Source organism: Trichechus manatus, unplaced genomic scaffold, assembly GCF_000243295.1.
Source record: "Trichechus manatus latirostris isolate Lorelei unplaced genomic scaffold, TriManLat1.0 scaffold00207, whole genome shotgun sequence".
Taxonomy (NCBI): domain Eukaryota; kingdom Metazoa; phylum Chordata; class Mammalia; order Sirenia; family Trichechidae; genus Trichechus; species Trichechus manatus.
Window position 1 is genome coordinate 3689190 of NW_004444143.1, and position 25184 is coordinate 3714373.

The following is a 25184-nucleotide window of genomic DNA, read 5'->3' on the forward strand; positions in this document are numbered from 1 at the left end:
GTGTGTGTGTGTACTGCTCTGCTGACCTCGTGTGTGTGTGTGTGTGTACTGCTCTGCTGACCTCGTGTGTGTGTGTGTGTGTACTGCTCTGCTGACCTCGTGTGTGTGTGTGTGTGTGTGTACTGCTCTGCTGACCTCGTGTGTGTGTGTGTGTGTGTGTGTGTACTGCTCTGCTGACCTCGTGTGTATGCGTGTGTGCGCACGCGCATGCGCGAGTGTAAGAGAGACAGGCAGAGAGATAGCAAAGAGAGACTGACAGAGACAGTGAGGCAGACGACCAGTGTTATGGATTGAATTGTGTCCCCTGCCCCCCAACCAATTAATGTCTTGTCAATTCGCACCCTTAAACCTGTGGGTATAACCCCATTTGGGGACAGGGAGTTCTTTGTTGTGTTAATGAGGCCCTGTCTGCGTAGGGTGTGTCTTAGGCCAGTCACTTACGAGATATTGAAGAGCACATCAGGCTCAGAAGAAAATGAGCGCGGGTGGAGGAAGACAAACGCCACATGGATCCCCAAGGAACCAGGGAACAGAAGCTGAAGAGAGACAGGACCTTCTTCCAGAGCCAGCAGAGAGGGAAAGCCTTCCCCTAGAGCTGGTGCCCTGAATTCACACTTGCAGCTTCCTAAACTGTGAGAGAATGAATTTCCGTTCATTAAAGCCACCCGCTTGTGGTATAGCTGTTATAGCAGCACTAGATAACCAAGACGACCAGGGGGAGAGAGACAGACAGAGAGACATCGTTTGCAGTCACGTCCGTGTACAGGAAAAGTTTCCAGTTGTCAGAACTGGGGTCCCTAATTTTTCCTGCATCGTAGGGTGAAATCTGACATGGGACGGAAAAGTGCACAGAACATGTTCTACTTAATGAATAATTATAAAGCAGTCACCCTTGTTGCTCCCACCCAGATCAAGAAGAAGAGCATTACCAGCACCCTAAAGCCCCCGCCTCCATGTGCTCTTCCCAATGCTAGCAAATAAATTCAATCTCCCTCTTGCCCTTTAACCGTTGGCTCTTTTTTTGTTAAGTATGAAAGACCTCAGACACCCCTGACAGACTGGAGACTCACCTAATGAACCCGGTGTACCCACCGTCCAGCTAAGAGTGAAAGCACTCTGGCCAGGGTTGAAGCCCCCAGGTGCCCGTCCCCAGGTACCCGGTCCCCAGGTGGTCCCGTGGCCGTTCCTGTCCACAGTATATAGTATTGTTATGCAGATTTTGAAACCGTGTGTGAGTGGAGCCAGGCTGTCTTTCCCTGGCTGCAGCTTGCTTTCAGTATTTTACTCTTGAGATTCTTGTGGTTGATAAATGAAGTCCTGTGCCAATAGGATGTTCCCTGAGCAGGGGTCAGAGGCAGGGCCCCAGCTGGTAGCCAGATGGGAGCAGCCTGGCCTGGTGGTGGCTCAGGAGAGCGCTCTGGGCTCCTCTCGCCCAGGCCTCTAGCCCCCAGCACCAACCTGGTTTAAAACCCCTGCCTTCTAGTAAAACTGGGTATTTCCTTGCCACTGTGGGCGCTGCTGGCTTCTCAGTCCCCAAATGAGACTTTGTCACAGGCCCTTGGTGCTTAAGGGGCCTTCCCTGGCCACCTGTAAGGGGGTTTCCCTTCCATAGGCTGACGGCTCTGTTGCCAGCGGGGATCTGTCTCTGCCACAGACGGGCCTTCCATGGAGGGCGGTGAGCCCTCCTTCTGCTCGTGGGAATGGTTTGGAACCTGGGAGAGGGGTCTCTTGTCCCCTGCCCACCTTTCCCTTCCCCCCTCCCCTATCCAGGCCCTGTTACCAGTCTCACATGGAGAGGCCCTCTGGGTGGGGATTACTGTCGAAGCCTCCAGATCCAGCCGACCTGGGTTTGCTGCCCATCTCTGCCACCTACTAGCTGGGTGACCTTGGGCATGGGACATGCTCCCCACTCCGTTGGCCTCAATTTCCTCGTTGGTAAAATGGGCTTGTGGAAGGGTTAAGTCCTTGGGTGGCCCAAACGGTTAAGTGTTCAACTGCTACCCGAAAGGTTGGGGCTTCACACTCACCCGGAGGCGCCTCGGAAGACAGGCCTGGCAATCAGCCTTGAAAACCCTATGGAGCAGTTCTACTCTGCACACATGGGGTCGCCATGAGTCAGAATCGACTCAATGGCAGCTGACAACAACAATAAGGAGTAAGTTATTCCATCCACGTAAAGAGAGCTGGCAGATAGAAACTGCTCGCTAAGTGTTAGCTGTGGGTAGTAGTATTCTCGTTATTGCCATTCATTCATTCACTGATTTTGTAGGTATTCACCTAGCACCTCCTCTAGGTCCCGCCCTGTGCTAGGTGATGCCTGGGACGGGCTGGTGACCTGTCAGCCCAAAGCCCTGTCCTCACAGGATTTCTAGTCCAGTGGGGGAGACAGACACCGTCAGACAGTGATGACCCGGAGTGACCCTGGGGAAAGCCCAGAGGACTGTGCGAGGCCCTGGCTCCAGCCTAGGGAGTGTGGGAAGGCTTCCAGGGGGAGGAGATTATCTGAACTGAGACCTGGAAGACCAACAGGAGTTAGTCTGCGGAAGGGTGATCCACCGAGAGGGAACAGGTGCCTAAAGGCTGAAAGGTGGGAAAGGTCTGGCATTTAAACGATTTATTGATATTTTTGTTTTGAGATAATTGTAGGTTCACATGCAGTTGTAAGAAATCATACAGAGAGCTCCCTTGCACCCTTTACCAATGGTAATAACATCTCGCAAAACTGTAGTACAGTATCACAGCCGGGATATTGACGTTGATGCAGTCAAGATACAGAACATTTTCGTCACCGCGAGGATCCCCCGCATGCCTTTTTATTAGCCACACCCCCCTTCCCCCCTTCCCTTCCCATCTCTAGACCTCGGCAATCACTCATCTCGTTTCCATTTCTACAATTTTGTCATGTCAAGAATGTTTTATAAATGGAGTCATACAGTATGTAACCTTTGAGGTTGACTTTTTTCATTCTAGATTCATCCAGGTTGTTGCCTGTATCACGAGTTTATTCCTGTTTATTGCTGAGTGTTATACTATGGGCGGTGCAAACAGTTAATGCACTCAGCTACTAACCGAAAAGTTGGTGGTTCAAGTCCACCCAGAGGCACCTCAGAAGAAAGGCCTGGCGATCTGCTTCCAAAAGATCAGCCATTGAAAACCCTACGGAGTGCGGCCCTACTCCGACACACACTGGGTCACCGTGAGTTGGAATTGACTCAGTGGCAACTGCTTTTATGGATGTATCAACAGTTTGTTTATCCGCCCACCAGCTCAAGGACATTTGGGTTGTTGTCCAGTCCTTAGCTATTATAAATAAAGCTGCTGTGGACATTCGTGTACAGGTTTTTGTGTGAACGTAGGTCTTCCTTTCTTTGAGGAAAATGCCGAGAAAGGCAATTGCTGAGTCCTGTCGTAGTCACGTTGCAGTTTTTAAGAAACCACCAAACGTTTCCAGAGTGGCTGCACCACTTCACGTTCCTGCCGGCAGTGGGTGAGTGAGCCAGTTTCTCACCAGCGTTTAGTGTTGTCGCCACTTTTTACTGTAGCCGTTCGGACAGGTGTGTAGTGATATCTCGTTGTGCTTTTAGTTGGTATCGCTCTGATGGCTGATGACGTTGAACATCTTTTCCTGGGCTTATCTGCCATCTGTGTATCTGCTTTGGTAAAATGTCTTTTCATGTCTTTTGCCCATTTTCTAATTGGATTGTTTGATTTTTTTTTTACTGTTATGTTTCGAAGCCGTTGCCATCAAGTTGATTCTGACTCATAGCAACCCTACAGGACAGAGCAGAACCGCCCCATAGGGTTCCCAAGGCTGTAAATCTTTACAGAAGCAGACGGCCACATCTTTCTCCCGTGGAGCAGCTGGTAGTTTCAAACTGCTGACCTTTCTGTTAGCAGTTGAACGTTTAACCACTGTGCCACCAGGGCTCCTAAGTTTTGAGTGTTCTTTGTATATTCTAGATACTAGTCCTTTTTTGTTTGCAAATTATGATTTGCAGATGTTTTCTCCTAAGGTGTTGCTTGTCTTTTCATCCTCTTCACATGGGCTTTTACAGAGCAGAAGTTTTAATTTTGATAAGGTCTTCTTTATTAATTTTTCCTTTTATGGATTGTGCTTTTGGTGTCAAGTCTAGGAATTCTGGGTCTACCCCCAGGTCCTGAAGATTTCCAACTTTTTTTTTTTTTTTTTAATTCTAAAAGTTTTGTAGTTTTATGTTTTACGTTTAAGTCTGTGGTCCATTTTACATTAATTTTTGTCTGAGCTGCCAGGTTTAGGTCAAGATTAATTTCTTTGCCTCTGGATGTCCAGTTGCTCCACCACCATTTGTTAAACTGAATTGCTTATTCTCCTCTGTCAGAAATCAATTGGGTATATTAGTTAGTGTGGGCCTTTTATCTGGAGGAGCCCTGGTGGCACAGTGGTTAAGAGCTATGGCAAGCTACGGCTGCTAACCAAAAGGTCAGCTGTTCCAATCCACCAGCTGCTCCTTGGAAACCCTATGGTGCAGTTCTTCTCCGTCCTATAGGGTTGCTGAGTCAGGATTGACTTGACGTCAACGGGTTTTGGTTTTTGGTATGCATCCCTGTCTTAGTCATCTAGTGCTGCTATAACAGAAATACCACAAGTGGATAGCTTTAACAAAGAGAAATTTATTCTCTCACGGTCCAGTAGGCTACAAGTCCAAATTCAGGGCATCAGCTCCAGGGAATGCTTTCTCTGTCGGCTCTGGAGGAAGGTCCTTGTCATCAATCTTCCTGTGGTCTAGGAGCTTCTCTGCGCAGCAACCTCAGGTCCAAGGGATGCGCTCTGCTCCTGGCACTGCTTTCTTGGTGGTATGTGGTTCCCACGTGTCTTTGCTTGCTTCTCTCTTTTACATCTCAAGAGATTGGCTTAAGACACTAATCTTGTAGACCTCATCAGTATAACTGCCGCTAATCCGTCTTATTACATCATACTGATAGAGTTTACAACACATAAGGAAATCACATCAGATTACAAAATGGTACACAGTTATATAATACTGGGAATCATGACGCAGCCAAGTTGCCAGATATTTTTTTGGGACACAATTCAATCCATGACAATCCCTAAACAGCAGAGTTTCATTTTGCCTGGTTCTGAGCTTTATCTAAACCAAGTCCGAGCATGTATTGTTTTGTGACTTGCCTCTGCTGTTGAACATAGTTTTTGATACTCAGCCACCGTGCAGCTGTGGGAAGCCCCTCACAGTTGCGTACTATTCCACGGAGTCAGAGATGGCAATTCACTACCCATCTTTGTGGACCGGCATTTGTGTTGTTCCAGTTTCTAGCCATTCAAACTGTGAACCTTCCCACACAGGTCTCCTGGGGCCTGTGGGTCTGCATTTTGCTGCCGAGCGAGCCCAGGAGAGCACGTGCTAGGTCCTGGCGCGCAGCTCTAACTCCACCGGATGGCACACGGTCTCCCCAAGTGCCAGCAGCGTAGGAGAGCCAGGAGTGCCTGAGAGAAGAGCCAGGTAGAAACAGCGCGCAGGGTGCTGCCGTCTGTGCTCAGGAGGGGTGTGTGTACACGCATGTGTAAGCTCTCTCAGAAAGCAGAAGAAACTGGCAGGCACTGCCTGCAGGGCTGAGCTGGGGCAGGGCGCTGTGTCACTGTTTACCTTTCGCTGTTTACCTTTTGGACGGTGTTCCTGTGTAATCTGCTTAATAGAGAGAGAGGGGGAGAGACGAGAGGAAGTGGGGGGAGAGAAGGGAGTCGGTGAAGCCCAGATGTGGCACAAAGTTGATGAGGAGCTCGGGAACGGGTTTATTAGACTGTTTTATTCTTTGTTTTGGGGGGTGTTTGAAAAGTTTCATAACTAAACCGCATGAAGCCAAACTTCTGTCCTGTGTGAGAGGGCTTTGGACCCATCTCTCCACGCCCCTGAGGGCTGCTGTCAGGGGGACCCTGTTGTTTCCATGAGACCTGCCCCCCTATCCTGTAGGAGGGGGCAGTTGTTTCCTGGCGGCCCTTCCTGCTGGGCCGACCCTCCCTCCCTCGCCCCCGACCTTGGGACCTAGTTTCCCTGTAGCGCTGGCCAGAGCCACCCAATCCCAACCTTCCCCCACCAAAGCCCAAACCAGCCCGTCAGGTTTGGGGCGCTCGCTCCACCTGGCTCCTCTGGGTGGTTGCCCGACAGGTGCCCCACCCCCACAGGGCTTGAGGTGGCCTGGCACCTGGGACTTCTGGTGTCCTCACACCCACCCTGCTGTGGCCCAGGGCCCAACTCAGCCCCTCCTCAGAGCCCCTGTCCAGGTTGAGCCCATGGCTTGCTGGCAGCTGGCAGGCAGGAGCAGGGCAGCTGGGCTCTCCGGGCCCTCGGAGGGAGTGCAGTCCTCCTGGCCCCTGTCCTGTGTGTGGAAATGGGGGAAGCTCCAGGGGGCTGAGGAAGACCAGAGGGGGTCCCCGACCTAGTCTGGGGTGTCAGGGAGGGCTTCCTGGAGAAGGAGTTACCTGAGCCTGGCCGAAGGGTAAATAGGGATGAACCAGTCAGCCCGGTCCCTGCTCTCACAGGCCTCAGACCCTGGGAGAGATGGACAGTTAACACAAGTAACAGATTAGCCCCAGGGAGCCCTGGCCTGGATTGGGTGTGTCAGGGAAGGCTTTGCAGCAGAAGTGAGATCTGAAGGGGAGGAAGGTGACCAGGCCGTGGAAGAAGCACAGCAGAGTTGCTGAGGACGGTGGCTGGAGGCCCTGAGTGAGGCAGAGGTGCGGTGGGGCCAGCGCGGCCCCCTCTGGGCTGTGTGCCCCTCTCTGAGCGTCTAGTTCTCCTGGTGGAGCAGCGGGGTAAGGCTGCAGGCTCAGGGCACGTGACCTTGGGTGGGTCATCGGCCTCCTTGGGCCTCAGTTTCCTCCACTGTCACTCGGCCTGATAAAGTGCCTGTCCCGTTCAGGGCCATGGTGACAGTAAAAGGACTGAATGCAGGTCAAGTGCTAAGAGCAGGGCCTGGGACAGAGCAAGTGCCCCTCCGTCCTGTCAGGCCATTGTTACTGTCGGAAGGTTAGAGTCCTTTCCGCCTGGCGAGGTGAGAGCCAGCATGGCCTTCCCAAGTCCCAGCCCGCCCCTCTGCCTGCTTTCTTGTCCCCCACATCTCCCCTGGCCTGGCCTCACACCTAGAGATGGTGATGTGGGGGTTCACTGCATTTGCCCATCTCTGATCCCTCCTAATGGGCCTGTGGGGTGCAGCCTGCCCCTTTCACCTTGCCCTCTGGAGCACTTGCTGTGGTCACAGCCGGGAGCAGGGAGGTGGTGATCCCCAGATCTAGCCTCCCCTGTGGATCGGAGAATCCACCCATCCCTCTGGCCAATGCCCAAAGCTCTATCCTGTACCTAGGGCCCCTTGCCACCCACACCCACCCCTCCGCCCCGTGGGCCCATTGTTCAAAACCCCACTCCCCACCCCGCGCCCAGCCAGTCCCTCTCAGGGCTCAGCCCTGCTCTGTGCAGCCACTGCCTCCCAGGCCCTGGCACCTAGCCCAGTGGCACACAGGGGTGAGGTGGGGGTGTGTTAGTGGGGGACTGAGACTGCCGAGGAGGGTCGGGGCTGGGGTCCCGCTGCCCCTGTGTCCCTGCCCAGCCCCTCCCTGCCCAGCCCCTCCCTCTGCCTGGGCAGCTGTGGGCCTGTGACCAGGCCTGCCCACTGTCCCAGGCTCGGCCCCGCCTCCCTTCCTCCCTCTCCCTTTCCCTCCCTCCGTGGGCTGGAGCCACAGCCGAGGCCCAACTCCTGCCAGGGCAGGGCCGCGTCACCACCCGCTGCCAGGAGGCTGGGACACAGCCCAGCCAGCTCTCCTCAGTGGGTGCCTGTGTCAAGGGCCAGGGAGGCCCCTGATACCCGCGCCCCCGGCTGGAAGCCTCTCTGCCCGCCGGCCCGCCCCACTGGAGGTGGCCCAGGCAGTGGGGCAGAGGATGGTGGAGGTGAGCTTGCCCGGCGCAGGCAGGCCGAGCTGGCCGTGGGGTGGGGGAGCAGGCCCGCCGCCTCGCCCGCCGGAGCCAGGGCACATGTGTGAGTGGCCACACCTTCCTCAGGGCCGGGGCGGGGTCGCTGTGCCTCCATATGCAGGGTGGCGGGTGTCTGCAGGGACTCCCGCTGTCAGAGCTCATCCTTGGGCGTCTGTGGCAGTGCAGTCCTGGGCTCCGGTTTGCATGCGGGGGCAGGCCTGGGGGGCTGTGCCTTACTGGGTCACTCGGGGTGTTTCTGGGAGACCCTGGACTTGGCTGCGGATGTCTAGCTTGTCGTGCCATCTGATTACCCACTGTGTGTGGGTCTAGGGTTGTGTGGGTCTTGCTGTCTGGCTTTACATTTCTGGGGGGTATGCCTGGGTATGTGGTCAGCACAGCATGGGGGTTTTGGGGTGCATCTTTCTAGGCAAGTCAGCAGTTATGGCACGTCTGTGGGATTGAGTGTGTGGGTACACGTGTCCCTGTGCTTCTAGGTGATGACTGGAGTCCATACTGCTGTATGTCAGGTGGCTCTCCGGGTCCTTGGTGCGTGTCTGTGGGTCTTTTCCAGGGTCCCTACATCTCTCTGTGGTTGTCACTGTAGGTAGGGTGTGTGGGACTTTACAGTATTTGTGAAGGGGCTCCATGGCTTCTCAAGGGGCCCAGCTGGGGGCTGCCTGAGCGTCCCGGCCCTCCTGATCCCTGCAGGCTTATTCTCAGCCCAGCCTCACATTCTTCCACGGATGCCTCGGAAACTCCCACATGTTGGCCCTGTTGGGACCCTGCGTTCTAAAGATGGGAACTGAGGCTCGGGGCTGTCCCCACAGCCCCACAGCAAGCAAGGTGCGGATCCCTGTTCCCCGATCTCCTGTGGCCACACTCCTGTGATGGCCGGCACTGGGGTGGTTGGGGAAGTTATGGGGTTGTGCGCTGTTGGGGAGTTCTCTGTGCGATCAGTGGGATGTGTTTCTGGAGATGTGTGGTTGTGTGTGCCAGGATGTCCATGTTGTGTGTATATGTGATGGTCTCGGCGGGTCAGTTTGTGTAGCAGGCCAGCCACAGCCGTCCTGCGCGTTGTGGAGCGTCTTTGTGCGTATGTGTGTGTGTCTGCCAGTTGCTATGGAGTTGGTTCCAACTCATGGCGACCCCGTGTGTGTGTGAGAGTAGAGCTGTGCGCCGTCGCATTTTCAATGGCTGATTTTTTGGAAGTAGATCACCAGGCCTTTCTTCCGAGGCACCTCTGGGTGGATGTGAGCATCCAGCTCTTCGGTTAGCTGGCGAACGCTTAACTGTGTGCACCCCCTCGGGACTCCTGGGTGTGTCTAGGGCTCGTGTCTGCGTGTTAACGAGTGTCCGTCTGTGCTCGTTGCTGAGTGTCAGCTCTGGGGTGTGAGAGGACAAGTGTCTGTTATGTGCATTGGTGGCCGTGCTGCATGGCATTTTCATGTCGCTCTGCTGGGGGAGAGAGGTGGGTGGTGTGCTTTGCATGGCCCAGGAGGCGGAGAGTGAGGGCTTTGGGTTCCAGGGGCGTGTACCCCCCCTTTCCTGCTCCGCCTCACAGGAAGGAATGAATGAAGTATAATCTGATTCCCCGGTCCCTGCAGACTCACCCACAGGCCCAGGAGGAATGAATGACGTATAATCTGATTCCCCGGTCCCTGCAGACTCACCCACAGGCTCAGGTTTTCCTTGGGCACCTCTGAGGGGAGGGGCACCAGCAGCGCCCTTTGTGCCTGGCCAGGTTGGGGTAAAGGGCCCAGGAGCTGGTAGCCTCAGGCCCCCTTCAGATTTCCTGAGCCCCGAGCACTGACCTGGGCAAAAGAAACACTGGCTCTTCATTCAGCCACACTCTGAGCCATGCCTGGCCCTGTGCTGGCCAGGGCTGGGGACACAGGGTGGTCAGGCCCATCACGCTCCTCATCCCAGGGAGAAACGGAGAAGGTAGGACAGGCACATCTGTCCTGGCCAAGAGAGTCCGTGCCCGGTGTCTGCTTTCGGAGCGTCCCGTCCATTTGTTTGTCCTTCATCAGTAGCAACAACAGCAGCAACGGTGGTAATAACAACAACGGCGGCTGGCCCGCAGTGAGGACTAACGCGGTGCCGGGTACCGTTCTAAACGTTTCACGTGCGTTATCTCCTTCCATCGTCAGGATGTCCCTGGGAGAGCGGGACTGTCATTACCCCTAGTCTGCAGCTGCTGACCCTGAGGCCCAGAGAGGCCAAGTGACTGCCCAGGGGCACACAGCTTAGGAGTGGTGTAGCCAGTGTCCCAGCGGGGCAGTTTGCTCTTAACCATCAACTGCTCACGGATTCTTTGTACTGGGCCTGGCCAGTGCTGGCCAGTGCTGGGGACATGGCAGTGGCCAGGAGAGACCTGGTCTGCCCTGGTGGGGCTGCCGGTCCTCTGGGGGAGACAGGCATTAATCAAAGGACCACATGTAACGTCAAATTGTAAATGTAAAATTATAGCTGGGACAGGTGCCCTTGAGGAGACGGCGAGGAGCGTGGCAATTTGAAGGAAGAGGAAGGGATAAGGAGGTGCAGGTTGGGGTGGGAGATATTTTGGGTCCGAGTTCAAGGGCACAGCCCATACAGAGGCCTGGGGATGGGAGGACGGTAGCACAGTGAGCAGGAGTGTGGAGAGCAGGGCTGTGCCTCCCTCTCCGGACCCCTGACTGCAGGGCCCGCTGTGCTCCCTCTGGGTTTCAGCTGTTGCTGGGACTGGTGGATTTCCTGCGGGCTGCCCCATTGGGGGCCGAAACCTTCATCTGCCCCCTGTATGATCTACCTCCTGCCTGAAGCCAAAATATGCTGCTGCCTCCTCAGATCCCCAGCCTAGGCCATGTGGCTGGGCTGGCCCTCCTGGTGCTGGGGCTGCCCAGGCTGGGGAGGCCTGGAAATGAGCTCACGACTGGGCCGCAAACACACCCAGGTTATTCACTAAGTCACCAAATGCAGCCTCTGAGGACTCAGGCCCCAGCTCCTTCCCAGGCTCAAGGTCAGGATTCCAGGCAGCCTGGGAGAGGCCTCAGGACGCCGGGCAGCCCTCTGTCCTCACCACTCTTCCCTGCTCTTCCCCTGGGTCCAAGCTAGTCACTTCCACAACGACGCCGTCCACTTGTCGTACGAGTGTTTACTGGGCACCTGCTGTGCGCCAGGCACGCCCTAGGTGCTGGGGACACCAGAATAAGAGGTCAAAGGTGCCTGGGGCAGGGAGACTGTCTCTCGCGCTGTTGTAACAAAGTAAAACAATAGAAACGTCTTCTCTCACCGTTCAGGAGCCCGCAAGTCCAGATCATTGTGTCAGCTGGGCTGCGCTGACCAGGGGCTCTGAGGGAGGAGCCTTCCCTGTCTTCCAGCTCTGGCAGCCCCAGGTGCTCCTTGACTTGTCGATGAGCTTCACATGACCACCCTCCTCTGTCTGCCTCTCTGTCGCTTCTCCTTTACAAGGACACCACTCAGATGGGATTAGGACCCCTCCTCCTCCAGCGTGTCCTCTTGGTAACTCAACATCTTCAAAGACCCTGTTTCCAAACAAGGTCCTAGGTGTTATGGCTTCAACATATCTTTTGGGGGACAGAATTCAATCCTTAACACACAGTAAAGAGGTACATGACACCAGGTGGTAATAAGGGCCACAGAAAATACAAAGCATGGTGAGGGGTTGGGGCACAGCTTCTGTCGGGTCACGGAAGGCCTCTCTGAAGCTTTATGTGACTAAGACATGAATACCAAGAAAGGATGGGCCGTGCAAGATAGAGGAACAGGAGGTGCAAAGGCCCTGAGGCTGGGACAAGCTTGGCTTGTCCAGGATGTGAAAAGGAGGCCAGCATGGCTGGAGTGAAGTGAGGGGAGGAGAGGAGGCCGGCAAGCTTGGCGGGGTCTGACCAGGCAGGGCCTTGTTAAGTCATGGTGGGGAGTCTGAGCTAGTGGGAGGTGAGGGGCAGAGTGAGCCCTCAGAGTTTTCTTCATTTGTTTATCAAAGGTGGCCTTTCTGATCACTGTGAGCAGAGTTGTCTCTGGCCTTGTTCTTGTCCCATAAACCCCTGGGGCCTGTTCTCTGGAATGGACGCCTTGGCTGGGGCTGCGGCCACTGGGAAGCAGGCCTTCTCTGTGGGTCAGAGTGGGTCCTTTTGTGACCTGGCACTGGGCAGTGGACCCTCTGGGCCTCAGTTTCCTGGTATGGAAAACAGAAAGGAAGGGGCCTCCCACCCACCCAAGAACTGTTCCGAAGATTCATGGCGGCCGGGCCAGAGTCAGCGCTGACACACGTGCACTCCTTCCCTGCCTTCAGCCGGCATGCGGGGGCGCCCGCTGCAGCCGCACCTGCTCTAGGCCCCAGCATCCAGAGGGAACAACTCAAAACATGGCTCCTGCCTGCACGGAGCCACCGACAGATGTGGTGGGAAGATGACAATGGACGTGCTCATCAGTAGACAACTCGTGAGGGCTCTGGGGCAGGTGGACTGAGTGCCAGGGGCTGTGCCAGGCCCTTGGGGATGCCAGGCTCTGGGAGACACCAGGCTCTGGGGGATGTGGCAGCAAGCAAGACCACCCAAGCCACTGCCCCGTGGAGCTCAGTGCCAGCTGTTACCAGGGTGGTGTCAGTCCTTAGCACGTGTTGCCCTCCCTGCCCTCCTCTCTCCTCACTTGTCCCCTTGCTCACCCTGCCCCAGCCACACGGGCCTCCAGCTGCTCTTGGACCACGTCAGTGTCCCCCACCTCAGGACATTCCTGGCTGATCCCCTGCCTGGTGGGCTCCTGCATGTACCACACGGCCCCACCCCTCCTCCGTCAGGGCGCCGCTAAGGGCCACCTTTTCAGCAAGGCCTTCTCTGCCACTTCCTCCAAGATTGCAACCTCTTCCCACCCTCAGTACCCTTCTGGTCCCCTCCCCTGCCTTGTTTTCTTCCCAGTACTTGTCACCTCTCACAGGATGTTCTCTGGATGTGCCTCATCCCCTGAGTCTCCTTCCCCCTTTAATGTGAGGGCAGGGCTGTGGGGCAGGGCTGTTTCTGCCTCTTCTGTCCATGGCTGTGGCCTTGGCACCAGGCCTGCCAGAGAGTCCTTGCTCAGTACATGAGATAGATGAACAGGTGGGTGGGTGGACGGACAGATGGACAGGTGGGTGGGTGGACAGACAGATGGATGGGTGGGTGGGGGGACAGATGGATGGGTGGGTGGGCAAGTGTGATGGAGCCATTTGTGGGTAGAGTAGGTGTTTGCCAGGAGGGGGCCAGGGGATCTGTTGGCCTGAAAGCTGTGGCAGTGCCTGGGGAAAGTTCCCCAGGGATTCCTCGGAGGAACTAGGGCCAGAGTGGGAGGCTTGCGGGGAGATTCAGCTAGAAGGTAAGCCAGACTCCCCCCGGCCCCCACCGCCACCTCAGCATGGCCCAGGAAGGTAGGGGATAAACTGAGGCAAGAAAGGAGCTTCCCAGAGCTGGTTGAAAAAGATCATGCTGGAGGGGTGAGCGGGGGCCAGGTGGAGGCCTGGAGCGTGGGCTGGGGATGTGACCACTCATCTGCCCCCTCCTGGTTTCGAGTTTCATTTCAGTGAACGCGAAACAGTGGCTGCCAGCCCCCCCCGCCCCCCGTGTCCCCTGCCCCAGGGCCCCTGGGTCCCGGCCGGGCCACCCACCCGCTCCAGGGCAGAGGTTTATTCAGGGCTCGCGTCCACGTCCCGGCCTGTTCTGTCACGTGCACAGAGCAGATCTTGCTTTTCCACCTTGGCTGATCTCCTGGTGGGGGGGACAGACGGGTGGGTGGGGGTGATGAAAGGTCAGAGAGTGGGACAAGTCAATACAGGGGTGACTGGGAAACTTGGAGCTTTTGTCTAGGACGGGTTGGAAACTGTCCATCCCAGAATGTTAAAGATTATTTTAAAAAATAAAATAAAACTCGTTTCCGTGAAGTCGATTCTGACTCATAGCGACTCTGTAGGACACAGTAGAACAGCCCGATAGGGTTTCCAAGGAGCGGCTGGTGGATTCCAACTGCTGACCTTTTGGTTAGCAGCCGAGCTGTTAACCACTGCGCCACCAGGGCTCCCTAACATTTTAGGTGGGCCTGCTTTTTTAAGGCCAAACACTGGGCCTCCGCATGGTCTGTGCCCACTGGTGGTTGTGGGCTGCACACCGTCCTCCGCCTCCTGCCTGTCCTTCTGAGGTCGCTGCTTTACCCTGTGCCACTGGGTTCCAGGTGTTTCTCAGAAGAGGTTTCACAAGTGCTGCCTGGGCAGAGCGAAGGCGTCTGAGCTCGTTCACCACACGTTCACTGAGCACCCACTGTGGGCAGGCAGTGTTGCAGGCGTCCCCGCCCTCCTGGAGCTGACATTCTCATGGGGGAGGCAGGCACTGAAGAACTAAACAGACATGTATATCACGCGGGAGTGCAGTTGGAGCCCGGGTGGCGCAGTGGTTAAGAGCTACGGTGAGCTATGGCTGCTAACCACAAGGTCGGCAGTTCGAATCCATCAGCCGCTCCTTGGAAACCCTACGGGGCAGTTCTACTCTGTCTTTTATGGTCACTATGAGTCAGAATTCACTCAGTGGCAACGAGGTTTTTTTTTGGTGGGAGCGCAGCGCAGAGTCTCTGGATGGCACAAACGGTTACATTCGACTACCCGCCCAAAGGTTGGCGGTTTGAACCCACCTGGAGAGGTGCCTCAGAGACAGGCCTGGCAATCTGCTCCCGAAAGGTCACAGCCTTGAAAACCCCATGAAGTGCAGTTCTTCTCTGACACCCATGGGGTCGCCATGAATCGACTCAGCGGTGACAACTAATGATGACAAAGTGCAATGAAGAGAAAATACCGCGGGAAAGGGACGTAGAGGGTGACGGGCACGGGCCCCTCTGAGAAGGCGACGTTTGAGGCCGGAACCAGGGAGGGTGGAGAGGGAGGAGCCTTGGCAGCTCTGAGGAGAGTGGGCCAGGCAGGGCCGCGGCCAGAGCCAAGGCCCTGCGGTGAGAACATGCCCAGGGCTTAGAGGGCAGCAGGAGGCCCCTGTGGCTGGGGCAGAGCGAGCGAGGGGGCGCGTGGGAGGGGAGGAGGGCACAGAGGGGCGGGCAGATCACGCAGGGCTCCTGGGCCGTGGGGAGGAATTTTGGGGGCCGGCAAAGGGTTTAAGAATGTCAGCCATGGAGTGGGCTGGCCTGTTTTCCATGCCCACTTCTGCTCGATGACCTCAGTGAGAGCTTTCACCTTTGGGAGCCTCAGTTTCCACATCTGCAAAATGGGGATCAGAATCACTGCCAAAGCTGCAGGGAGTCAGTGGGCTCAGTCGGTGCGTGTGCAGGAGCACGGGGTCCCCCGTGGTGGTGGTGGTCCGCGGTGAAGTGTTGGAGCCGAGCCTCAGCTCCTTTGGTAGCAGGGACTGGTTTTCAAACAGGGTTTCCGCTGTGGACTCTTACACCAAAGGCCTGTGGAAAAGGCAGATACGGCTGCCCCCCACTACCTCTGGGGGCCTGGGACAGGTCAGATAGTGGAGACCCGTAACACCAGGAGGGCCAGAGCAGGAGAGGAGGGGCCGAGGGCTTGGCTTGGACAGAGGGGATGGGGAGGGAGGAAGGGGTGGAGGCCAGGACTGGGCTTGGAGATGCTAACAATGACCGTGGCAAAGGCACAGCATCACGGCAGCCGGCAAGGGCAGGACAGGCAGGCGCCCTCACCAATGGGTGCCCTGGACAAGGGTGTCACCCCTTTGTGCCTCAGTTTCCCCATCTGTGAATTGGGGGTGATGAGAGCAGTGGTGAGGTGGAATGGGATTGGGCACAAGCAGTGCTTGGCAGGGCCTAGCACACCTGTCTGCAGGGCGGGGCTGCTGTCATGGTTATTGGGGGGTGTCCCAGCCCCCATGGCTCCCTGAACTGGGGCAGGGGCCAGGCTCCAGGTTAGCCAGGCTGGATTCTGATGCCCTCCCTCCCACACCCTCCCCGTGCGGTCTGGACAGGTTGGCGTTCTCTCTGACATGGTTTCCTTGGCCGTCACGTGGGTTCATAATGGCCCTTGCCTCTCACGTTAGGGGTGCAGATTTAAGGAGCAAATCTGGGGGATGCTCAGAGCAGGGCCAGGACACAGTAGGCGCTCAGTATGTGTTGGGTGAGCGACATTCAGTCCTGCCCTTGGCCTGTGCTTCCGGTCCCACAGGCTGTCCCTGGGCCAGGCCACCGCGCTTCCTGTTGCCTTTGGCTCCTTAAAAATCTCAACAGAGCAGGTGCTATCATCTCCTTCCTTTCAGAGAAGAGGACGCTGAGGCCCAGAGTGGCTGAGTCGCTGGCCCGGGGTCACGCAGTCAGCTCCCCGGAGCAGGCTGGATCGTCCCGTTTCGCAGACATGGAGAGCGAGGCCGCGCAGGGCAGAGTGGCAGAGGTGGGGTTTGAGCTCTGGCTGGCTGCCTTAAGCTCCGAGCTCTCCTGCAGCCCTGGCATCTCCTCTCCCACATCCCCGCTTCTGGTGCAGGCTCCAGCCTTTATGCAGCTGCTCCTCCCTCTCCCCCCAAGGCCTGGTATCCCCCATAAGGTCCAGAACTTGAGGATCTGGTGGGGGAACCAGCAGGGCTTGGAGCTGCCTGGGGAGGGCTCAGGGTGGGGCTCCCGCCTGGTCATTATAAACACGGTCAGTTCCTCTGTTTGTCCTGCCCTCCATGCTGTGCCCAGAGGGAAGCAGTGCCCCAGGTAGATATCCGGAGGAGTCTGCCCTCCTCCCCTGTGGGGTCACATGCAGCTGAGGCGTGGTGCTGGCTGCAGTGTACAGAGGGGGCTTGGGAACTTATGGGGGTCTCTGATCTGTGGGAGCGTGGTAGGACGGACTGCTGCATGACAGCTCCCCCATTACTAGCTTGTTTGGCTTCAGGAATCCCAGGCTGCTTCCACCCACCCCCATCTTGATCCTGAGCCGTTCCCATCTCAGGGTTTAATGGGGATCACATGGATAACCCAGTTCTTACAGAGGGCCATGGGAGCTGACTGATGGCCTCAGGTCATCGGTGGGCTGGGGGGTTCAAACTGGGGGGATATCTGGGAAGACAGGAGGCGAGAGGACATGGGGCATACATCTGGATGACAGCAGGGGAGGGTGCGGGTTGTCAGGGGTGTGGGGACAAACCGAGAACTAGAAGGACTGAGAGCTGAGGGCAGAGAAGCCTGGAGAGGGCCAACAGAGTAGCAGGGCCCTGGGTGGGTGAGCTGGGGAAGGATGTGTGGGAGCGGTGGGTACTGGTCAGGAGACTGGAATGGAGGTGAGATGCAGGGGGGTTCCTGGCTTGATCCCAGGCAAGAGAAGGGGCAGGGGCAGAGCAAAGGGGCCCCGTCCTGATAGGGGCTGTCCCATCTCAGATCTGAGTGGCCTGGCTCCCAGAGCAGTCAGGGACACTGGGCCGGTTGGGGGTGCCCTGGCCTGCTTGGCTATAGTCACCTGTTGGCCAGGAGGCCCGGACCAGTCTAGACAGGTTGGCCACTGTGTCCCTGCCCGCCTCTCACCAGGCTCCCACTGCCAAACCTGTTCCGCCAGGTGCACCCATCCATGGCCCTCCACCTCTCCTCACAGAGTGCTCCCCCAGGGAAAGGCGCCAGGGACCACAACTGGGGGCTGGAGGGCCACAGGCTCAGGAGGGCAGGGCCGTGTCCCAGACACGCACGGGAGCGTGTCTCACCGGGCCCGCTCGTGAGCTCAGTGCCGACTCGCCAGGCACTGTTCCAGGTCCTGAGAAGCCACCGTGAACAAGACAGAACCCCCGCCCGCCGTGTTTCTCCTCGTCTTTTGAGTCCCAACTCACACAACCCCTCTTCTGGGAAGCCTCCCTTTACCCACCACCGACCCTCCCTCCAGGCTGGGCCTGGCACCCCCTCTGGGCTCCCACAGTCCCGGTGCTTCCCCAGCCCTGCCACTCTGGGCTGTCTGTCTCTAGGGACTGTCTCTCTCCTCCTCCGGCCTGAGAGCCCCATGAGGACACGGGTCATCTTGGTCACCACTGTGTCCCCAGCACCACCTGGCATGGGGCTGGGCACAGAGGAGACCCATTGGTGAGTTATTACTAAATGCATGAATGAGTGAACGAATGGCTGTTCTCTTCCCATTTTACAGATGAGTAACCCAAAGCTGAGAGAGGAGTTGTCACCCGCCTGAGGGCACTTTTAGCAGATCCAGCATCAAACCAGGTCTGTGTGAGTGACCCCCAGGCCCACGTGTGGGACATCTTGGGCGGGGCCTCTAACAGGGGCGCGGGGTCTGGGCCTCCCCCAACAGACACTGCTGAAGAATCCGTGTAACAGTTACAGCAGCAAACGCTGACAGGCACTCCCTCTGTGCCCGGCCCTGTGCTAAGCTCTTTGCTCATGCTAACCCTCACAGCAGCTCCATGAGGTATCAACAAGGTTGACCCACAAGTTACAGATGGGGAAGCCGAGGCACAGAGCGGTGAACTCACTTGGCCGAGGTTGCGTGCAGTAAATGGCAGAGAGGGATCGGTGCTCGGGCATCTGGTTCCCCTTCCATCATTTTTCTGCCTCCACCGTGTCACGTCCCCTTCGGCCTGTCTCCCCTGTGGCCCCTTTGCTTTTTAAACTGCCTTTTGTTGAGCATTCACTCTGTGATTGAGTCCCCGACTGAGGACCACGGTGCTGAAGACAGGCTCTGTTTTATCTGTCACTGTCTGCATGGCCTTGGTGTGCTTGTCTGTGAGGTGGGCGTGTTGCAGTGAGGTGCCTCAGGGTTGTGCACACGACAGCGGCTCACAGACGGTTTGCTGAATGAGCAACCAGAGCTGTGTGGCGTTCCCGTCACAGGGCTCGGCACGGGGGGTGGCGCGGCCAGTGCGTCAGGCACCCCTCACTGAGCGCGCCCTGGGCACCTGGCCCTGTGCTGGCACCGGGGGTGCAGCCCCGGAGGAAACCGAGCTGGCGGAGCTGCCATCCTAGTGGTGGATGTAGACACTGGCATGGCGTGGCGGACACGAACAAGAGAATGTCCGGGCGTTAAACATGCTGTTTGAGCCCCTGGGTGGGGCAAACAGTGAACGCACTCAGCTGCTCACTTGAAGGTTGGGGGTTTAAGTCCACCCAGAGACACCTTGGGAGAAAGGCCGGGTAATGATTTCCAAACAATCAATCGTTGAGAACCCTATGGGCACAGTTCTACTCTGACCACGTGGGATTGCCATGAGTTGGGATCGACTCCAGGGCAGTTGGCTTTTTTTAAAAATGTGCTCTGAAGGGTGATGTGATGGAGGGATGGCGGGGCATGGGGCTGTCTTCCTTGGGGTGGTCAGGGAGAAGCTGAAGAGGGTCGGGAGGAGGGAGCCATGTGAGGATCTACAGGAAGCCTGTTCCAGGCTGAGGGGACAGCCAGTGCCAAGGCCCAGCGTGGCTGGGCCAGGGGAGCGAGGGGACATGACGGCAGAGAGGTGATGGGAGGACTCTGGTTTCTGCCAAGTGAGACAGTGCCATGGAGGGCTCCGAGCAAGGGAGGGACGTGACTGGAGTCTGGGTTCCCCGGGGGGGGTGGGGGGGGAGAGGCAGCTGGACGGTCCAGGAGGCGGTGAGGATGGACAGGACTGGGGCGGGACAGAGGAGGGGAGAATGGCAGGCTCCGCTGCCGAACCTTGCAGGGTGGCTGTCTCACGCAGGCCCCCGTGGGAGCCCAGGTGTCCGGCGCCATGTTTGGGAAGAAGAAGAAGCGGGTGGAGATCTCGGCGCCCTCCAACTTTGAGCACCGCGTGCACACGGGTTTCGACCGGCACAAGCAGAAGTTCACAGGGCTGCCCCGCCAGTGGCAGAGCCTGATCGAGGAGTCGGCACGCCGGCCCAAGCCGCTCATTGACCCCGCCTGCATCACCTCCATCCAGCCTGGGGCCCCCAAGGTACGCGGCACCTCCACCCGCTTCCCCTGACCCAGTGCTGCCCCTACAGGGCGACCCCACCCTTTACACTTGACCCTACAACCAACCCTTCCTGCTTGCCGGTCTTCCCCAGACCGGCACTGACCCCACAACAGTGACGCACCCCACTCCCTAGTCACCCCCAGCGCTGACCTTTAACCCATCCCCTGGCCTCTCACCATGACCCTCTGCAGGAGCCCCCAGTCCTGAGAACCCCACCCTGCAGGCCCTCCCTGGCCCCATGAAGCTTCCAGCGCAAGCCTCTAAGACCCGCCCCTCCTGCACCCCGCTCCTCACAGCCTGAGTTCTGTACCCCTGCCCCAGTGCCACCCCCAGACCCGTCCTTGGGTCGGGGCAGAGGGCTGGCACATTTCTAGCCTCTACTGAGCTCGCAGTCCTCTGGGGAGGCAGGCCTGTCCCCAGACATCAACAGCCCCAGGTGGTCTGGGCTGGGATGGGGGGCCCAGAGGAGGCACCTGACCCAATCTGGGAGTCCAGGGGAGCTTCTTGGAGGAGGGGACACCTGAGCTGAATCTGGGGGCTGTTGAGGAGTAATGATAGTTTCAGGTAGCAAGGAGCAAGGGCTTCAGTGGAGGAAATGGCTCATCTAAAAGCCCTGGGTATGGGGTGTTTTTGTGGGGGTTTGCGTTTTTTCCTGCCATCCTTGAGCAAAGTGGCAGAGATGGGATTTGAACCGAGGTCTCTTTCCAAGGCCCATCCCTGCTCTTTGCCCCTGTCCTGCCTCCATGTGAAAATGTGAGGGTTGTGGCCCCGGTGACCAGGCGTGGCCTGAGGTGGGGCGGGCACGGGACCAGCAAGCCCACGCCGGGCCTCGTAGAGCCAGCCTGGGAGCACAGACTTTACCCCAAGGGCAGTCGGAACCAGGAACGACTGGGGGACCGTGGCCAAGTATGCCCTCAGTGGGTGGAGGTGGGTGTGACCATCAGCAGGCCCCGCGCCCAGGGCTGGGCCCCTGGCTGACTCATCTCTCCTGGTGCCCGGCCTGGCCTGGCGGGGAGAGGACACAGGCTTAGAAGCTCTCCCACCAGGGTCTCCCTCTGCAGGGTGTTTGGGAGTACTTGGAATTCTTGTCCACTGCTTAAAAGGCGAGAGACCTCACATCCGAGTCTGTTTCTGGCTTCTCTTGACAAATCAGAATCTCCCTGGTCCTCTCAGACACCCACGACCCCCAGGCCCTCTCAACCCCTTATTCTCACACCAAAGTCTGATCACGGGTCTGCCTTGCTTCAGGCCCTTGACCGGGGTCCCCTGCAAGGCCGGACTTCTGGGCCGGCCCCAAGGCCTAGGAGAGGCAGGAGGCAGGTGCAGGCCACATGGGGCTGGTGTGGCTCGAGGGGGCTTTGGTGGGATCCGTATTTTCTGCACATTCCAGGCAGCTTTCTCCCCAGTCCCTGTGCACCAACGGTGGACAGCAGGTCGCCTATTCCCTGCTCAGCACACCCTGCGCCCAGCTCCCCTCTCTCTCGCTCACTTATTTAGCAAGTATTTATTGAGCACCTTCTGTTTATCAGATGCTTTCTAAGTGCTGAGGTGTATAGCGGGACCAGAAACAGAGGAAAAACAGCCCTCATGAAGGCTGCCGTGGGGGAGGCAGGCAGATGCACAGATGCTGGCTGCCGCGGCTCTCAGTGCTCTGGAGAGAGAAGGGGGCAGCGGGCAGGGAGGTTGGGGCTGCTGTTAGACTGCAGGTGCTCAGCAAAGCAGGCTCTGAGCATGGGGAGAGAGGGAGCCGTGGGCATGCGGGAAGGAGTGGGCCGGGCAGAGGGGACAGCCAGTGCAAAGTGGCTGGAGCTCAGGGAGCTGGTAGGGGGTTAAGGGGTGTGGGGGCTAGCAGAGAGCCCTGGAGACCGTGACTCTACTCAGGGGAGGGGTGGCCACGGCCTGGACTGGGGAGGCAGCGTGGAGATGGGCTCTGGCTGCGCTTCACCCTCTGCCTGGTCCCCAGGGGCATTTGTGTTTGCCCCCACTCACTCCAGGGCCCTCTCTGCCCTCTCCTTTGGGCCTGGACCTTTCCCGCTCTCCTTGGACCCCCTCTCCCAGCCTCCAGGGGAGAAGAGAGCCTGGCTTTGGGGTTAAAAACCTGGCAGGCCTGCCGGGGAGGAAGTGCCAGGCCCTGCCGTGGCCCCAGCATCCTGTAATTTGCATCTCTCCCCAGCTGATTATGGGCTGGGCTATCCACTGCCCTCCCTGCTCCAGCCCGCAGGGTAGGACCTGCCCGCAGCCTGGGGAGCAGAGAAACACAGGGCGGGTGCTTCTCGGGGGGCCACCCAGCCCTGGGGGCCAAGCTTGGCCTTGGGGCTCACCATCAGCCCCCCCTGCTGCGACTGGTTTCTCGGTGGGGAGTGGGGTGCAGAGGCCTCCCGGGTCCTGCCCCGCCTGCCCACCCCCGTTATCACTCCATGGCATTTCTTCATTTCGTCTCTGTCTTGTCTCTGTGTGTGTGATGTTGTCTTGTCCCTGTGTGTCGGATGTATGTCCTGTGTACTCCACCTCCTCCCTCCCCCACCCGCTACTGCCCCTGGACCCCAGACCATCGTGCGGGGCAGCAAAGGCGCCAAGGATGGGGCCCTCACGCTGCTGCTCGACGAGTTCGAGAACATGTCGGTGACACGCTCCAACTCCCTGCGGAGAGACAGCCCGCCGCCCCCCGCCCGCGCCCGCCAGGAGAACGGGCTGCCCCGGGAGCAGGCCTCCGTGGCCAGAGGGGGTCCGGACAAGGCAGGCGGCCGGGGCCAGGCTGCTCACAGTGAGGCGGGTGGCGGCAGCGGTGACAGGCGGAGGGTAGGGCCGGAGAAGAGGCCCAAGTCTTCCAGGGAGGGCCCTGGGGGAGCCCAGGAGTCCTCCCGGGACAAACGCCCCCTCTCTGGGCCTGATGTCAGCGGGGCGAAACTAGCAGCTGGCCGGCCCTTTAACACGTACCCGCGGGACACAGACCACCCGTCCCGTGGTGCCCAGGTAACTGATTCCCCCACCACAGGGCCCCCCACTGTTTCCCAGCTCCAGCCCGTGCCCCACCCGCCATCCATCGCTCATCCTGACCAGCCATGTGTCTGTCCCACAGCCAGACCCCTCCTTGGGGAGCAGAGCTGGACCCGGCCCTCCACTGACAGCTGCCTCTCTCTCTTCTCTTCCAGGGAGAGCCTCACAGCAGGACCCCCAATGGGCCATCCGCAGGGGGCCTGGCTGCCCCCAAGTCCTCCTCCCGGCCCCCCACCCAAGCCCGTGGTGCCCCCAGCCCTGGAGTGCTGGGCCCCCATGCCTCCGAGCCCCAGCTGGCCCCTCTGTCCCGCACCCCTGCCGCCCCTGGGCCCCCTGGGCCCCGCTCGCCCCAGCGGGAGCCCCAGCGGGTGTCTCATGAGCAGTTCCGGGCCGCCCTGCAGCTGGTGGTGGACCCAGGCGACCCTCGCTCCTACCTGGACAACTTCATCAAGATCGGCGAGGGCTCCACGGGCATCGTGTGCATCGCCACCGTGCGCAGCTCTGGCAAGCTGGTGGCGGTCAAGAAGATGGACCTGCGCAAGCAGCAGAGGCGCGAGCTGCTCTTCAACGAGGTGGGCTGGCCTGGCCTGGGTGGGGGTGGGAGAAGGCCTTTCAAGGCTGGGGTCCCCAGAGTTCCCCACCTCCTCTCTTCCCTCCTCACACCCTCCCCAGGCTGACTCCTCTGTCCCCAGCTACAATTCTTCTGTCCTGACAGTATTGTCATCTCTGTCCCCATTCCTGGCCTCTCACCAAACCCCAGACCCAACATTCCTGAGTGACCTCCAGCGCCCCCACCCATCGAGTCCTAAATGGGCCTCCAAAGTGTCTCCCCCAAACCTCTCCTCTAGGTCCCCAACTCAGGGAAGCCCCCCTCACTCCCCTACTGCTGTCCCATCCAGACCCTGGGTGCTCCTCCCCACCTCAGCCTGTCGACCCCATACCACGGATCGCCTCCCTCCCCCTGCCCAGCCTGTCCACCCTGCGCCATGCATCCCCTCCCTCCCCCTGCCCAGCCTGTCCACCCGACCCCACGCATCCCCTCCATCCCACTGCCTCAGCCTGTCTGCCACACATCCCCTCCCTCCCCCTGCCCAGCCTCCCCTCATGGACAGCCCATTGACATTTCTCACACAGCAGCCAAAATGATCTTTCTAAAGAGCAAATCTGACCTTGTCCCTCCTCCACATCACATGCCCTTGCAGTGCCCCCCAGGGCCCTCAGGATGCAGTCCTGGCCCCTCTGCCTAGCATTTGAGGCCCTTCATCATCTGACCCTCAGCCCAGTGCCTGGTGGCTTCTGCAGGGAGTTGGTGACAAAGGCCAATCCTGAGCCCCTTCCCTGGAGGGGAATCTGTTGTAGGAAGCCCCAGGGACTCTGCGCCTAGAGTCCCAGGAGGACAGCAGGCCTGGGGTGCCCTTGCTTCCCTGGCCCTCGGCACTTCTCACCCCCTCAACCTGTCCCCTCACCCCAGTGCTGATAATGCTCCCGCTGCACCCTGAGCTGCTTCTCTGTAATGAGGTTCGCTGTGAGCACCCCCTCACCCCAGGCCTTTACCCTGCTAGTCCTTTCACCCGGAGTTCTTCATCGTGCCTCTTGTCCTGCCCCCGCCCCCCGACCTTTAATTTTAACCTTGGCTGTTACCTGCTTGTCCTTATCTCAGCCTCCTGCTTCCCACCGCCCTCTCCCAACCCAGCCCAATCACAGGGCCGCTCAGAGGGGAGCATCAGAAAATGTGTATGGGGGGGCGCCATCCCAGAATGCCACCTGAGCATCAGGCCTCGCGCTGGCTTTGGGGTCTGGGTGGCTTTGTCAGAGGAAGAGGGCAGTCCCACCCCCGGAAAGGCAGGCGGGGTGGCTGGCGGCCGGCTGAGGGCGGGGCCTGGCTGTGAGGGCGGGGCCTGGCTGTGAGGGCGGGGCCTGGCGGTTGGCTGTGAGGGCGGGGCCTGGCGGCCGGCTGTGGGGGCGGGGCCTGGCGGCGGCTGTGAGGGTGGGGCCTGGCTGGGCCTGGCGGTTGGCTGTGAGGGCGGGGCCTGGCGGCCGGCTGTGAGGGCGGGGCCTGGCGGCGCTGACCCAGCCCCCCGCCCAGGTGGTGATCATGCGGGACTACCAGCATGAGAACGTGGTGGAGATGTACAACAGCTACCTGGTGGGAGATGAGCTCTGGGTAGTCATGGAGTTCCTGGAGGGAGGCGCCCTCACCGACATCGTCACCCACACCAGGTACTGCCGGGTGCTGCACCCTGCTGGTGTGCAGGAAAAATGTCCCTAGGCTCCCCAGGGGGCTGAGTCCCCTCAGACCCCCTGGGCAGGGCAGTGTCCCCTCAGACCCCTTGGGGCAGGGCAGTGTCCC

The 25184-nt window shown here is 58.8% G+C and overlaps 1 protein-coding gene across 2 annotated transcripts in view; it reads left to right on the forward strand.

Moving 5' to 3' along the window:
- Window positions 1-25184, forward strand: part of PAK4 (p21 (RAC1) activated kinase 4) — a 50457-nt gene that overhangs the window by 20267 nt on the left and 5006 nt on the right. Inside the window, exons 1-5 of one of the 2 annotated variants that reach the window (XM_023742299.1) lie at window positions 18055-18122; window positions 19583-19816; window positions 22385-22810; window positions 22990-23406; window positions 24921-25054. In XM_023742299.1, the coding sequence (XP_023598067.1) occupies window positions 19613-19816; window positions 22385-22810; window positions 22990-23406; window positions 24921-25054 (1181 nt within the window). In that variant the 5' untranslated portion in view covers window positions 18055-18122; window positions 19583-19612. Of the gene's footprint in view, window positions 1-18042; window positions 18127-19582; window positions 19817-22384; window positions 22811-22989; window positions 23407-24920; window positions 25055-25184 lie in introns of those variants that run through there. The other variant, XM_004388152.1, reaches the window with a different exon arrangement.